General features: G+C 49.7%; 1 protein-coding gene across 2 annotated transcripts; it reads left to right on the top strand.

Annotated features, from left to right (window-relative positions):
- The first annotated feature begins 1166 nt into the window (after positions 1-1166).
- On the top strand, positions 1167-2930 carry POU4F2 (POU class 4 homeobox 2). 2 transcript variants are annotated; one of them, XM_007528193.2, is made up of 3 exons: positions 1167-1346; positions 1476-1521; positions 1985-2930. In XM_007528193.2, exons 1-3 carry the CDS (start codon positions 1256-1258, stop codon positions 2928-2930), a joined length of 1083 nt encoding a protein of 360 aa, XP_007528255.2. In that variant the 5' UTR covers positions 1167-1255. The 2 variants fall into 2 exon arrangements, with proteins under 2 accessions (XP_007528255.2, XP_007528247.1); XM_007528185.2 differs by having other exon boundaries at positions 1167-1525; positions 1995-2930.
- Positions 2931-14544: the final 11614 nt, after the last annotated feature.

Below are 14544 nucleotides of genomic sequence, written 5' to 3'. Positions count from 1 at the left end.
AACCAGAGTGAAGAGGAGAGCAAGGTGGTGTGTGTGTGTGTGTGTGTGTGTGTGTGTGTGTGTGTGGTTTCACTTAACTCCTAGAACTACGAGAGCGTGTGTCCATGTCTTAGAAAAGTGGTCCACGCAGGGGCAATAATGCGACCAAAGTATGGGCTAGAAATAGGCTCTTTCTGCTCCGAGTGGCTGTGGAAGTGAAGACAAGTGGGGCTTGTGCCAGTCCCTGGGGGCGCGCGTGTGAGTGAGTGTGAACGAGAGTGAGTGCGTTGGGGAGAGGGGCTGCTCAGCAGCACATGCGCTCTGTGATCTCTACCTCTCCCCCTCTCCCCTGCCTCCTCTCAGCGCCTCTGGAAGAAGAGGAAGAAATGCAGCGGCCGGGCTTTGCCCCTGGATCCGCCCAGGCCCCAACTCCCACTCAACTGGATGCGAGAAAGAGAAGGAGGAGGAAGAGGAGGCGGAGGAGAGAAGGGAAGGAGGAGGAAGACCCGAAGGGAAAGAAAAGACGCTGGAGAGGCGCGGGGCTGAAGGGGTGGAGGTGGCGGGGAGGGGGGGGTGGTGGTTGGGGGGGGCCGCATGCGCACAGGCGGCTTGGCGGCCCCGCGACCGCCCAATCGGCGGAGAGCTGCGAGGCGCCGAGCGAGAGAAAGCCCCGCAGCCCGCCGACCCGGTGTCTCTTTGGTTCCAGGCTGCCGCCAGGCCGAGGGAGCGCACGACGGAGCGGCGGGGTGCGCGGGCGGGAGCTGCGCGGGGCTGGCGGGGTGTCCTGGGGGCCGGGGCCGGGCTCACCTGAGCGGCCAGGCGGGGCGGGCCGAGGCGGGGCGGCGGCCTGGAACTTGGCGGTAAGCGGGAGGGGGGGGCACGGGGGGGCGGGCCGGCCGCTTGTCCGGGCGAGTCCCGCCTCGCGGGGGTGGCCCCGCAACTTTCCCTAGGAGTTTCCCAGCCCGCCTGGAGGAGACGCTGCGGGCGGGGCGGAGGCGGCGGGGGCGGGGGGCGGGGGGCGGGCGGGGGACGGGCCCCGCGCCCTGAGGAAGCGGGGCCGCAGCCGCGAGGGCGGGGGCGCGGGCGCGGGCGGGAGGAGGGGGCGCGGGGCGGGTATAACTCCGCGGCCACCGGGCGCCGGGCACTTTGGGGCGCCGAGGGCAGCAGCCAGCACCGGGAGGAGCGCGCAGCCCGACCCCGCGCTCACAGCTCGGAGCCGGCGCTCCTGCCCCGCGCTCCCCGAGAGGAGGCCGGCGTGCGCCCCGCAGCCGGGAAGATGATGATGATGTCCCTGAACAGCAAGCAGGCGTTCAGCATGCCGCACGCCGGCAGCCTGCACGTGGAGCCCAAGTACTCGGCCCTGCACAGCGCCTCGCCCGGCTCCTCGGCGCCCGCCGCGCCGGCCGCCAGCTCCCCCAGCAGCTCCAGCTCCGCGGCCGGCGGGGGCGCGGGCGGCGGCGGCCGGAGCAGCGGTTCCGGCGGAGGCGGAGGCGGAGGCGGCGGGGGCTCCGAGGCGATGCGGAGAGCGTGTCTTCCCACCCCACCGGTGCGTATTTCTGCCTAATCACCGCTTACAGGCACATCTTGACAGCCCCCTTTATCTGCTTGATGTTTTTTTCATGTCTGCACAGCACATCACCCGGCACCTTGCAACCTATTTTCCTCCCTCGTGCTCTCTTACGTATTCAGCGGGCCTTGCCTTTCATATGAATTTTTATGACCTGGGATGCTGCCTGCGCGCGTGTTGTGCTGTGTTGTGTGCTGTTTGCAAGCTCACTTTCCTCCTCCTCTTGCTCTCACGGCTCCTCTCGCCGGCTTCCCTCCTCTCCTGCTCCTCCTCCTCCTCCTCCCTTCCTCCTCCTCTCCGATCACCAGGGCTATTGGTGACTATCCCGCTCACTATTATTATTTTAACGTCCTGGGAATGCGGTAGGTGCGGGCCCTGGGCTTCCGGAGAGAGCAGCGCGCACAATTCCCCACTGGGCGTAATGTGTGCCTTCTACTTGCAATTGCAGAGCAATATATTCGGCGGGCTGGATGAGAGTCTGCTGGCCCGCGCCGAGGCTCTGGCGGCCGTGGACATTGTCTCCCAGACCAAGAGCCACCACCACCACCCGCCCCACCATAGCCCCTTCAAGCCGGACGCCACCTATCACACCATGAACACCATTCCCTGCACGTCGGCGGCCTCTTCGTCGACCGTGCCCATCTCGCACCCATCGGCGCTGGCCGGGACGCACCACCACCACCACCACCACCATCATCACCAGCCGCACCAGGCGCTGGAGGGGGAGCTGCTGGAGCACCTGAGCCCCGGGCTGGCCCTGGGCGCCATGGCTGGCCCCGACGGCGCTGTGGTGTCCACCCCCGCGCACGCACCCCACATGGCCAGCATGAACCCCATGCACCAGGCGGCGCTCAGCATGGCCCACGCGCACGGGCTGCCGGCGCACATGGGCTGCATGAGCGATGTGGACGCCGACCCCCGGGACCTGGAGGCGTTCGCCGAGCGCTTCAAGCAGCGGCGCATCAAGCTGGGGGTGACCCAGGCCGACGTGGGCTCGGCGCTGGCCAACCTCAAGATCCCCGGCGTGGGCTCGCTTAGCCAGAGCACCATCTGCAGGTTCGAGTCGCTCACGCTGTCCCACAACAACATGATCGCGCTCAAGCCCATCCTGCAGGCGTGGCTGGAGGAGGCCGAGAAGTCGCACCGGGAGAAGCTCACGAAGCCGGAGCTCTTCAACGGCGCTGAGAAGAAGCGCAAGCGCACCTCCATCGCCGCGCCCGAGAAGCGCTCCCTGGAGGCCTACTTCGCCATCCAGCCCCGGCCCTCCTCCGAGAAGATCGCCGCCATCGCGGAGAAGCTGGACCTCAAGAAAAACGTGGTGCGCGTCTGGTTCTGCAACCAGAGGCAGAAACAGAAAAGAATGAAATACTCCGCCGGCATTTAGGAGACCCTGGGGCCTCTCCTCTCCAGGGACAGCCCCTCCTCACCTCCGCTCTCCCCTCCCTCTCTTTCCACCCCCGCCCTCCCTCTGCTCTCTCTCTCTCTCTCTCTCACTCTTTCCCCCTCTTCTCTCTCTCTTTCCTTCTCTTTCTCTCCTCACTGTTTTTCTTTCTCTCCTTATTTCTCCCTTTCTCTCTCCATTTCACGCACCAGCCTTTCTCTCCCTTACCTCTTAACCTTCCACTCTAGGCAACCAGAAAAAAATATATATAATACCAGTAAATGTGAATCCAGAGAAGGTTAGGAGTGGAGAGCAAGCGAGGCCGGCATGGAGCCCTCCCTGGTCTGGTCCCAGGAGACCACCGCACAAAGCTTTGTCCCAGGAAAGCAAAGTAAAAGAAGGCACTGATTTGTCAAGTTGGAGCCAACTTGCCCCCGTCTCCACCACTTGAGCCCCAACCAACCCAGAAAAGGCACCCCCAGCTTCTTCAGAGAAAAGTCTGGTGCTGGCAGTTTGCAAGAAGGCAGACAGACGGCCTACCGAATGCCTTGCCTAAGGCCCCGGGAGAATGACCAAGTAAGGTTTGTTTTTATTCTTAAAGACAGCACCCTTGTTCAAATCTGAAAGTACACTTTGCAGCTATTTTTCAGACATAGAAATTGATTCAGAACTGAAACTTTAAACTAGAGTTAATGCTTAATGTGATAGAGACATCTCTAAAGTATTTTGGATTTAAAAAAAACAGATGGCAGATTTTCTGCGTTTACACTGTATATTATATAAATATATATTTTTATTGTGGTTCTTACCCCCCTACTTCCTCCTCTGCAGTGTTAATGTTTAAGAAAGGAGTTGCGCCCGCTGTGCTCACTGATCTTGAAAAGCTATTATTAGATTACTGCTGAACAACCCTCTGTAAATTATTAATTTATCTCTCTAGCAACTTAATTTTGTGCAGTTCTAATTAATTAGCCTTCTTCCGCCTTTAAAATGGGGAAAACGTACAGTTAGTAACGTCCAATGATTCCCCCTCCCTTTTTTTGTTTATTTTGCTGTTGTTTGAAGAGTCTACTGGATTTTTTATAGCTTTCCTCTTCTACTGTGTTCCTTTCTGGCCCATTTGTATATTCTCACTTTGAATGGAGATTGCTTTCCCTTTGTTTTTGCTGGTAGTGTTCTGATTTGTGAGTTGACACTCAGTAATGGATGTCTTAATCGTGCAGACCTGATTCACTGTCCAAAGTATTGTTTACTTCGTTACATATTTAACGGGGAGTCCCACATTGTTCTCACTACAGGCAAGCTCTGTCACTCACCCTTACACGCAGACACAAGCACACCCCAAACCACACCGCACCTCTGATAAGACATGATGCAGTGGGAAGCATAGCTAAGATGCCTCTGTTTTCTAGTTGTAGGTGCATTTGACACTTGGTGCTTTTCCTTCCAGATTCTAAGATTTCACCAAGGTATTTCAGTCCTCTAGTTTTCAATTGCTTTGCTGCCTACATTTAAAAAGAAAAAAAAAAACCCATTTACAAGAATCTTTTGGGTTTTCCCTTCTGGAGGTTCCTTTGTAGGAAAACTAATTTGAACTCTTAAGCAAAGAAAGTGCACTGCTTGCAAATTCACATTGTTTTGGGTAGAATTCTTTTGAAACAAACAACAAAAATAGGCACATCTTGACTGGAACCTGATCTGTTGTAAATATTCTGTTCAAAACAGCACACACACACATAAGTATATTCTTACAAATTTTGTTGTATTGCTGTTCCATTTGAGACTCTCTGGAGTCTTAAGTTCTGTATATTGATCTGGCTTTTGTTTTTGTTAATAGATGGCTTATTTACTATGGTAATGTATTAAGTTATTTTTTTTGGTGTTGTTTGATTGTCTTTCTTTGAAAAGATAATCCAGATGTTTTATTGGCAAAAGTATGCTGCTTTTTTTTCATTAAAATATGCTATTAAAATTCAATGGCTTTTAAAATGTGATGTTTTAAATCATGTACATGGGAATGACTTTGGACCTTTTTTTAGCAGAAACATATTTTAATGGGTTAGTAGGGGATGGTTGTTATCCATGCCAGGTTTAGATTTAGTGAGCGTGGGGTCTCTAGGAAAGTATGAAAGAACAGGATATATTATCTGCTAAAGTCAGAATTCACTTCACAGGATGCTTGTGTTTTGTTTTGTTTTGTTTTTTCTGCCCGCATGAGATTGTGATAGTTGTCTCCAGATACTTCCTTGGAATCTATTCTCCAGATCTGCAATCCTTCTGCAAAAGGAAATCTTTGTGAGCAGAAGTGCTTCATGGGTAAAAGGAAGAAAGACACCCCCTTCAGTTTTCAGCAGCTCTGGGAGGTTGGGTATGACAAGAGCCAAGGCCTGGCTGGGGGTTGGGGAGGAATAAGGTTCTCTGGTTGAGGCCTGAGGTAGGCCCACCATAGTCGTCAGTTCAGTCTACATACCTAGAGAGCAGTGGCCAAAGCCAAAGCAGAACGTGAAGAACCTAGGTGACTGGGTTATGAAGTCAAGTATCTACTTTTCCACCCACCACCTATAACCAGTAGAGAAATCCACATCCTGCAGTAGGGCAAAAGAAAACCTGGGTACTTAGAAAGAGCAAGGTTTTGCCCTTCTTTCTATGATTCCCTCCAGACACCAGAGTTGGTGGAAGACTGCCCCGTGGTGAGCTGGGAGCAAAGAAGTCCTGTCCATTTGATATACAGACATGCCTCTCATTCTAGTTTACACTCGCCCCACTTTACCTATTTTTTAAAATATTCAGACTCCCTACAACAATTGGACAACATACTAAATTGATTTCAGAGTTCTCTCAGACCCCTCCTCCTAAGTTCTGGTTTAGAGATTTACATTATTGAGGATAAGAAAGAACACAATACAAATCTATAGGTCAACCAAGAGGAAGGAGCCAGGCCATCCTCCTCGGTAGCCTGCTAACCTGTGTCTCTTCTGATATGGAACCATCTTGGGAATTCTGAACATGAGGTTAGAAAACACACAATTGATGTGGTGGCTCAAGTTGGCATTCAAAGTCATTGGAACACCGCATGTGTGATTTTCAGATGTAACAAAGAGTCGTGAAAGTTGAGTGGGATGTGGGGGCTGCTTTTCTGTAGCAAATAAAGAAGACACTTGAAGAGAGGAAGTCCATGTGTCTATTAAAAAATAATTGCATAGATGGCTAAGTAATGCTGAAGTCATTTAAAAGAAAAAAATGTGAATTAAAATCCAGCGATGGTGGTGGAGTATTTCTAGTCTTGTGTTTTGAAGACTGGAAGTCTTTTCTCTCATTTCTCCCCCTTCTTATTAGATTTAGATTTCCTGAAAAATCAGTCCATCTCCAACCTTACTGTGCTGGGTACTGATTTCAGTACCATGGATAGTCACCATGGGACTATCCTACTCTAAAACTCATTTGATGAAACTATGTTAGCCAGCAGAAGAACTTTCTGCTGGTTTGTTTATTTTTATATACTTATTTATCTTTTAGAATGGAGAAATTGATTCATATGTGTATGAAATAAGTCTTTCTGATCTTGGATAACATTCATTTTCAATACATAATTTCCCCTACTCCCATATGTGACTGTCAGGGGAAATCAATGTTTTTTTTCACATGTATCAAGGCATATACTTTGATGAACATGATGACCTGAATGCATGAATGCTTGTTCAAGTTTTTTTTTTTGTTTGTTTGTTTGTTTTTGGTGAGGGAAGCACTAAACAGCAAATACTCATACACTTCAACAGTTAAGGATGAAGGTCTTCACCAAGTGGTCTTTGTCCTCTTTGTACCTGGCCTTTTAAAACTGAACCATATTTTAAGTGTATCTTCTCTATGTTGTCACAAGGATAAAAGTCTTTCTTGGCCACAGATGGACATTATAGCCATAGTTTAAGTCTGTTTAAATATGTCTGTTTATGAGAAAAGCATATATATATATATATATATAATTCTATTAAAGAGAATTGAAGACACATACCAAAACAAACAAGGAGATTAGAAAGGAGAAGAGTAATCTTTAATGAAGAAATTCAAGGTAAGACTAGAATGAACCTTGTATAAACTATTAAGAAATATCTAGCTAATGTTATCTTTCTCAAAATGCTCAAGTAGATAAATGCAAGTTAAGAACCTTTCCTTATCAAGTTCACTGACATTCTCAACCCATTTCCTAAACTTTTCCACAGTTTTATTTGAAAAAGATATTTTATGAATTGGCTTAGCTACACACATAGTCATCTTCAATTTGACATCCCAGAACTATGGAGGCTTTTTTTTTTTTTAAACTTCTTTGTTCAGTATGATTATCTAAATATAAACAGGTGGGATAAATGTCTTAACAACAAAGATATTTGCAAGGCCTTGTTGATAAGTAAGTATTCACCATGCAAGGTGATATCTGAAACTTAGTTTCCTTTGGATATTTGATAGTAAATCACTTGGTGAAATCCTTATCAGATTGTTTCAGTGAAATAATGGAAATGTGGAATAAAAGCAGACGAATTGGCAGATAATGCGATGCTTTATTTTCTACATATTTTAAAATCTGCTGCAAGATATAGTTTATATAATATATGCCTTTTTTATTTTTCTTTTTTACTATCAAGGACAGATTCAGGGGTCTTTATACCAAAGCAAATGGAATTTATCCCAAGAGAATTAAAACTTTGAGAGTCAGGTACTTTATTGAACACTTTAAATAAAACTGATTCATTTTGCTCTATCTGTTGCGGAAGCTCTTGATAGATTATAGAAAGACTTTAAAAACATTAATTTGATTTTAAAAGGCCTATTTTTAGAGTACAAAACTCTTTTTTTCTAGGTAAACCATAACAGTAACTTTAGAAATCTATCTTTTCAGTGGTTTGGTTAAAAACAATTTGTGTATCTAAGTAGTGATCCACATTAAAACTCAAAAATGCTCTTAAATTTTTGCCTTGGAAGGAGGGGCTACAACAGAAGAAAAATAATAAATACATCAAATAAGTTGAGTTGGGATTGAAGTAGAATGAATCACAAGACAAAGATCCCCAGATAGTGAGGGTGATAAAAATGCTCTTGAAGTCTACATTTACCAGGAGACAGATTTATGGCAATGAGGGAAAAAACAGTTTCTAGATTTTTCCCCCCTTTACTTTGTCCCTTTAAAGGAGCTGTCCCCAGCACCAAAAGGCTATTAGGAGCGAATTAATAAATTACACAGCGAATTATTAAATCCCGATAATTACAAGGAATAAGTAAGTAATCATTAGTTATCTCAGCTAATTACTGTGGGTCAGAGCCAGCCAGAATGTGAAATCCTCCTCGGGAATTGAAATTAACTTTGCACCGTGAGTCTCTCTGCTTGACATCCCAGTCTGTAGGCACATGGCAGCTCCCTTGTGAGCCAGTCTTTCTATTTAACTTGGAGAGAATAGAAATAAAATTAAGTGTTGAAGTGATAATAGGAAGCTGCTCAGAGAGCAAACTGTGGGTTTTATTCTGTTCGTTCAGTGCCTGGAGATGAAAGGCTTTATTTACACCAGTTTCAGGGCATTTTTAAAGCATCTTTGTTGAGACTCCTCCCAGAACACACACACACATACACACACACACACACACACACACACACTCTCCCTCTCTCTCTCTCTCCCCCCCCCCTTCTGTTGTGACAGATTAGCAGCATATGAACAAGGTTCAAGAAGAACAATCATGTTCAGGTGTTTGTAATGGGATGTGGTGGGAGGGGGGTGTTGGGGGCATTGTGCAGTAGTGAGAAGGAAAGAAAATAAAAATACTCTTTGCTTTCATCCTGCATGGTGGAAAGGCTGTAGAAAAGTGCGGCTTGGTCTAATCATGTTTGTTTTGTTTAGGTAACAATATGTTTTCATCTTGCCACAGGAAAACCCAGCTTAGTACAAATGTTGTCTCTCCTTGATCTTTTTGCCAGATGCTTCAAGAACTGATGTCATTTTTTTCCCCCCATATAGCATCACTTTCTGTAAGTCAGCCTCTCTATGCTGACTCCCTCCACTCCCAACAACCCCCCCACTCCTTCCAGGCCTTCTCAAAGGGCAGACCACCAAGCCCCCATGTCTGTGGCAAAGTGGGCAGTGCTATCTGTGTAATGCAGTGATTGTGTGTTTCCCAGAGACTGGACAAGACTGGACATTTGCAGAAAACTGCTGGTAATATATTAAAATGAGGGGGATCTAAGTTTTTTTTTTTTTATCAATTGCAATTAGATGGACAGTCTTTCTGTTCATTCCCTGCTCTAGCCTGGGATGATAATAAAAATTTAATGAAGCCTGGGACGAGCTGAGAGCTCTGTCTAGGGACGGTGGAATAGAATATTTTAACTGTACATTTATTCCAACTGTCTGGCTTCAAAGACGTGACTGCTTTTAATCTCGAATTAGAAAACCACAGACTCAAAATTAAATATTAGATCCCCCCCATCCCCTTCCTTTCTGAAATATTGTCACGACTCTGTTGTCCTCCACGGTCCCTAACACACATAGCTGAGGTCTCCAATTACATTCCCGTGAATAATAGATGGCTTTGATAGGGTGCGGGATTCTGGTGCTTTTTTTTTCTTTCCTAAAATAGAGTTAATGCAATATTAATTGGCCATAGATGTTATAAGAATGCACAGCCCGCTCTTCAGGAACATATAGATGAGGTGGGCAGAGATTCAGTGTTCCTCAGCTTAGGTCACCACTCTGGTGGGGATCTCCTTAGAGCTTGGGGGGGTGGAAAGGGGGTGCAGTAAAAAGCACTGAAGTTCAGCTACCCAGGCTCTTCTGGAGAGAGGACCCCAGCGAGGGTGGATGGCAGCAAAGGAAGGGGACGTGTGAGTGAGATTGGGATGCAGGGGGCGGGGCAGCGAGCACCCAAGGGTGTTCCTGGCTTGGCAAGCTGAGCCAGGCCGGCGCTGGCAGGATGGTAGAACCAAAATGCCCCATTCCCCCCCCCCCTTACCCTGTCTTGCACCCACTGCCTTTGAGGATACCTGCCATCCCCAACTCTCCTCCAGCTCGGGGTGCAAACTACTGAGAGGTGGGGTAGCTGGCAGGGGGTGAGGGGTAGAATCCATAGGCTAGAAAGGGAAGGGGAGCAGAGGTGTTCCCCAGTGCTGGGGGACCTTGTCCTGGTCCTCGGGACGCCTCCCTTGGGGGCTGTATAGCCGGCGTGCATCTAGGAACCCCGGAGAGAGGGCGGCCTGGCGCCTGGGCCCCTTGCATTTTACTAATCACGTCTATTTAAATTCTAGCGCGGTCCTCTGTGCTCTCTCCGGGAAAGCTCAGGAGAACTGGACCCATCAATTATTCTGGGAGAAAAAAAAAATCCCCGACAGCATGAGCTCCAGCCCGCAGGAGGGAGGTGGAGGGTGGAAAAGGGGGAGCCTAAGCCCCCCACCTTCTGTCCCCCTCTTCGGTCTTCCCAGACAATTCCCAGCGTGCGCACTTGTTTTTGGGGTTCAGTCCCCACCCCCGGAGCTGGCACCTTGGGAGGGGCTGCACTTTGGTCCCTTTTGCTCTGGGAGGGGAGGAAGGAGGGGGAGGTGAGTAGGCTGGGCCCCGGCCACCCTTCCCTTTCACCCTCCCCCGGCGTTGTCCCCCGTCCCCGCCCCTGCAGGGAGGTTCTCAGTTTCCCGCAGACAGGTCAGATGGGTCGCCCCTTTCCAGCACCGACACACCCTTTCTGCGTCTCCCACTTATTTTTGCCAAGACTCCCCCAGGCGCGCTGGCTCGGCTTTCCTCGGCAAGGATGGAGCTCTGGGACATTCTATTTCAGAAGTCTCCGAAGATTTCAATCCTCCAGCGCGCACCCCCCCCCAACACACACACACCACCCCGAAGGCCGGGGGATGCCCGCGGGCCGGGGAGCGGGATGCGCAGCTGGGTGTACAGAAAGGAGGGGGTTGCGGTAAAGGAGGGAGGAGGGAGAGCTAGGAGAGTAAATGACCCGCACCCAGTCTCCCCGCACCCCTCTCCCAGGTCTGCAGCCTGCACTCTAAGCCATCTCTGGGCGGCCCTCCCTCCACGCCCAGGCCTGGCCTGAACCCCTCCCCACCTCTGAGGCTGGAGCGTGGCTCTCAAAATCTTGTCATAATTTCTCTGCGTGCAACACTCCTTCTTCTCATCCCCTCCAGCCCCCTCTTCTCATTTTCTGAACCCTGAAAATAGATTCCAGGTCATATTTGTGAATAGTTGCAGCTTTTTCCCCTTGGATGAGGGGTTCTCTTGTGGCTTCTGGGACTGACTCCCCAGAATGATGTGAGACAGAAAAGAAGAATGTCTTTGGAGTTTTGGAAAGAAGCCACCTGGTTCCTGGAATACTGTAAGACTCCAATGCCCTCCTCCAAAGTCATCTGTGGGGTATCTTTCCTTTCCTTCTTCCAAGTTCTACTTTTTTTTTTTTAACCCCTTGCTAACAGGTTTGCAAGTGACAAACCTGTTATCAAGGTGAAGGCCAACTCCCCCTCTGCACTGGGGGTGGGAGTGGGGGGGGCACAGTCTGTGTTCTCCTAAGGCCTGGGTGGTCCCCAGAGACAGCAGGGCTTGGTCTGGGGAGTTGGTCACGGGTGGGTTGGTGGGTGAGTGGGATGTCGGCTCTTGGGTGTGGGGTGGTGAAGGGTAACAGTCACCTTATCACAGGGCCCTGATGTGTGGAGGCTGAGTTGTTCTAAGAACCCCTCTACCCATCATCTGGAGGAACCCCCTTTTCTGCTTCACCTCTGGTCACTGGGGTGTGAGGAGGGTGATGGCTCTGTTGCTGAGGATGGGAGTTGAAAGTTCAGTGAAGACTTGGAAGAGCTGCCAAAGCAAAGTGTGTGTGTACATACATACATATGTATATATCTTATTAATTTTATTTACTGGATAGAGACAGACAAATGGAGAAGGAAGAGGAGGTGGGGGCAGAAACCTGCAGCACAGCTTCACCACTTGTGAAGCTTTCCCCTGCCGGTGGAGAGTGGGGTCTGGAACCCAGGTCCTTACACGTCGTAACATGTGTGCACCACTGTCCAGCCCATCAAAGGGTGTGTTTTAAGGCTGCACTCAGAACTCTTGGGAGTCAAATCTCTCTCCAGCAGGAAGAAGGAACCCCTGTGGCTAAGCCTGGGGAGCCACTCCTGGTGCCCCAGCCCTGAAGACAGGTGAAGCCTCTTCCAGGGAAGACACAGGTGGATTGACATCCACACACCAGCACACAGGTCCACTCTGTCCAGGCTGGCTTGCTTTAGTGGAATCAGCTCCAGGTCTCTCCTTCTCTGCAGCTGAGCAGGTGCAAAGAAGACACCTCCAAGTAGCTCTTGGCCAGTGCACCTGTCAGGTTTCCATTCCAGGGCTTCCAGTCACATACAGCCCAAGGGCAGGGCTCTTTGGGCAACAGAACCTCTGGGCTCCCAAGCTGGAAGTCCAAGGAGGACTTGGGGGCCCAGGAGGAATGTGGGGGACCCAGCCCACAGGTGGATTCAGCAAGAGTGAGGGGCTTCAAATTAGATTGCAGTTTCTCTTCAGAATTAGGGTTCTTGTTCAGGCTCTGGGCTGCCCCCCCCCCCCACCTGGTGGTGGCTCCTAGGAGGGTGGCTTGGCTCACAGGTTTTAAGAACACCAGCTCAGAGGTCCAATCACAGCACTGGAGCTGGCCAACTTCCCAGCATAAGCGGGAGATGGTTGCTTTGTTGAGAACCCTGGTATCCATTTCCTTAAGTTTTCTGACTTCTAGATGCTGGCCCTTCGGGGTTAGGTGAGAATCAGTGGGCAGCGTAAACTCTCTTTCATCAACTTTTCACTTTGCAGCCTGAAAAGAGCTTTTAATTACAGCGCTGACAGAGGGGCCCCCTTTCTCCATTTCCTAAATCATTTCATTGAATTTTTTTTCTCATGCTGCTTTCCTTTTCAGTTAGACTTATCCCTCCCCCCTTGGGATTCACCCAGGTTGAGAGGTGAAGAAGGCAAAAGAGCCGGTATGGGGGCGGGTGTGGTTCAACAGGAGAGAGAGCCCCCCAGCCTTTCTCAGGAGGAAGGGTCCTCCTCTGCCCTCTTCCTATCTCTGTAGGTCTACCCCATCTTAGGCAGGAAAGAGGCACTAGGTTCTCACCACAAGGATCTCATGCTGGGGTGGCGATGGGACCAGTCTTGTCCCAGGGAGTGGAGGGAGTGACAGATGACACAGACCAAACTCGGAGCTCTACTGAGGCTCAGCTGTTTGCTGTGGGTGAGACCCTGGGTGAGTCTGGCCTAGCCCTTCCATGATACATTTTGTTCTTAACATAACTGAGTCTCCCCGCCCCTCCCCAAGTGTCTTCATCATCTACATTCTGGCATTGGGCATGGGCAATGAAACAGCCAGTGGAAAACAGAGAGCAGCAGGGTTTCTGTTCTCAGATAATTAATTGAGAGCTCAGCTTTTTTTCTTCCATTACTGCAAAAGCTCACACTGGTTGGTGTGGGAAATGCTGCTCCCACAGGCCCCTGAAGTGCCAGAAGAGGTGCACTGAGGCTCTAGTGGACGGTAACCACTGAGTTCTGCCCCAGTATAAAACTACTCCTTCACTCAGTAAGGATGGTCAGAGGTCTCGCGCTCCTGACCATTCACTATTTCACTCCTGACTAGCAGGCATCAGTTACTACAAGCTACATTGATTTAGTCAGTCCAGATACTCCCCTCCCCTTATTTTTCTGGTCACTCTCAAACGACTCAGAGGAGATCCTCGAATCTGTTTGAAACTGTTTTTTTTAACCAGAGCACTGCTCAGCTCTGGCTTATGGTGGTGGAGTGGGAGGGGATTGAACCTGGGACCTCAGAGCCTCAGGCAGCAGAGTATCTTTGTATAACCACTATACTATCTACTCCCACCCTCAGAACCCCCTTTCAGGCAGGATTTCTCTATCACAGCCCGCCGACACATTCTTAAAAAAAAAAAAAAAAAGACTCCCCTCCCCCCAAATCCACGTTTATCCTGTGCACAGAAGGCAGAGAGAACAAATAGCCTCGAGGCACTGCAGTGTTTGGCTTTTCTGTTGCTGAAAGTCTGAGCTCTTGTTAGTGACCCTTCAGCTACTACCTCGGACTAACTGGGCAGCTCTCTCTGGTTTTTCCAGCATTCCTTTTCACCCAGTTTAGGAAAGGAACTGCATGCAGTCAGAGGTAGCTCTCCAAGCAACGCCCCCCACCAGCTGGACAAGGTGGCTGGCAAGTGCTGATAGAGTGGGAATAGGATGAAAGGCGATCAAGTCAATCCCCAAGCCCTTTCTACAGGGCATTGTAGAGACATGCTTACAGTGCGGTGGGCACAAAGCCACCACAGTGATAATGTCTCTCCCACGTTCTCTAATCAGAACTCCTGGTCTCCAATTCTTGTCTACTCTCCTCCTTCCCATCTCACTCTGGCCTTCTCCATCTCCTCCTCCTCTTCATCTTTCTCTCTCTCTCTTCCTCCTCCTTTTCCTTTCTTACACACACACACACACACACACACACACACACACACACACACACACGCGCGCGCCAGAATCTGAACTGTGTGCAAAGCTAGGGATGGATGTCAGTCAGACAATGTCACAGAGAAAGGAATCCCCAAGAGTGAGCAAAGAAG

This window comes from Erinaceus europaeus, chromosome 19 (assembly GCF_950295315.1).
Source record: "Erinaceus europaeus chromosome 19, mEriEur2.1, whole genome shotgun sequence".
Classification (NCBI taxonomy): Eukaryota; Metazoa; Chordata; class Mammalia; order Eulipotyphla; family Erinaceidae; genus Erinaceus; species Erinaceus europaeus.
Note: the sequence above shows the minus strand (reverse complement) of the source record. Positions and strands in the feature narration are given on the sequence as shown.

Bases quoted from the DNA above. Each gene is read 5' to 3' on its own strand.
- POU4F2 (XM_007528185.2), top strand. From the start codon at position 1,256: ATGATGATGATGTCCCTGAACAGCAAGCAGGCGTTCAGCATGCCGCAC. The intron at 1,526-1,994 runs GTGCGTATTTCT...TTGCAATTGCAG, and splicing joins CGTGTCTTCCCACCCCACCG to AGCAATATATTCGGCGGGCT.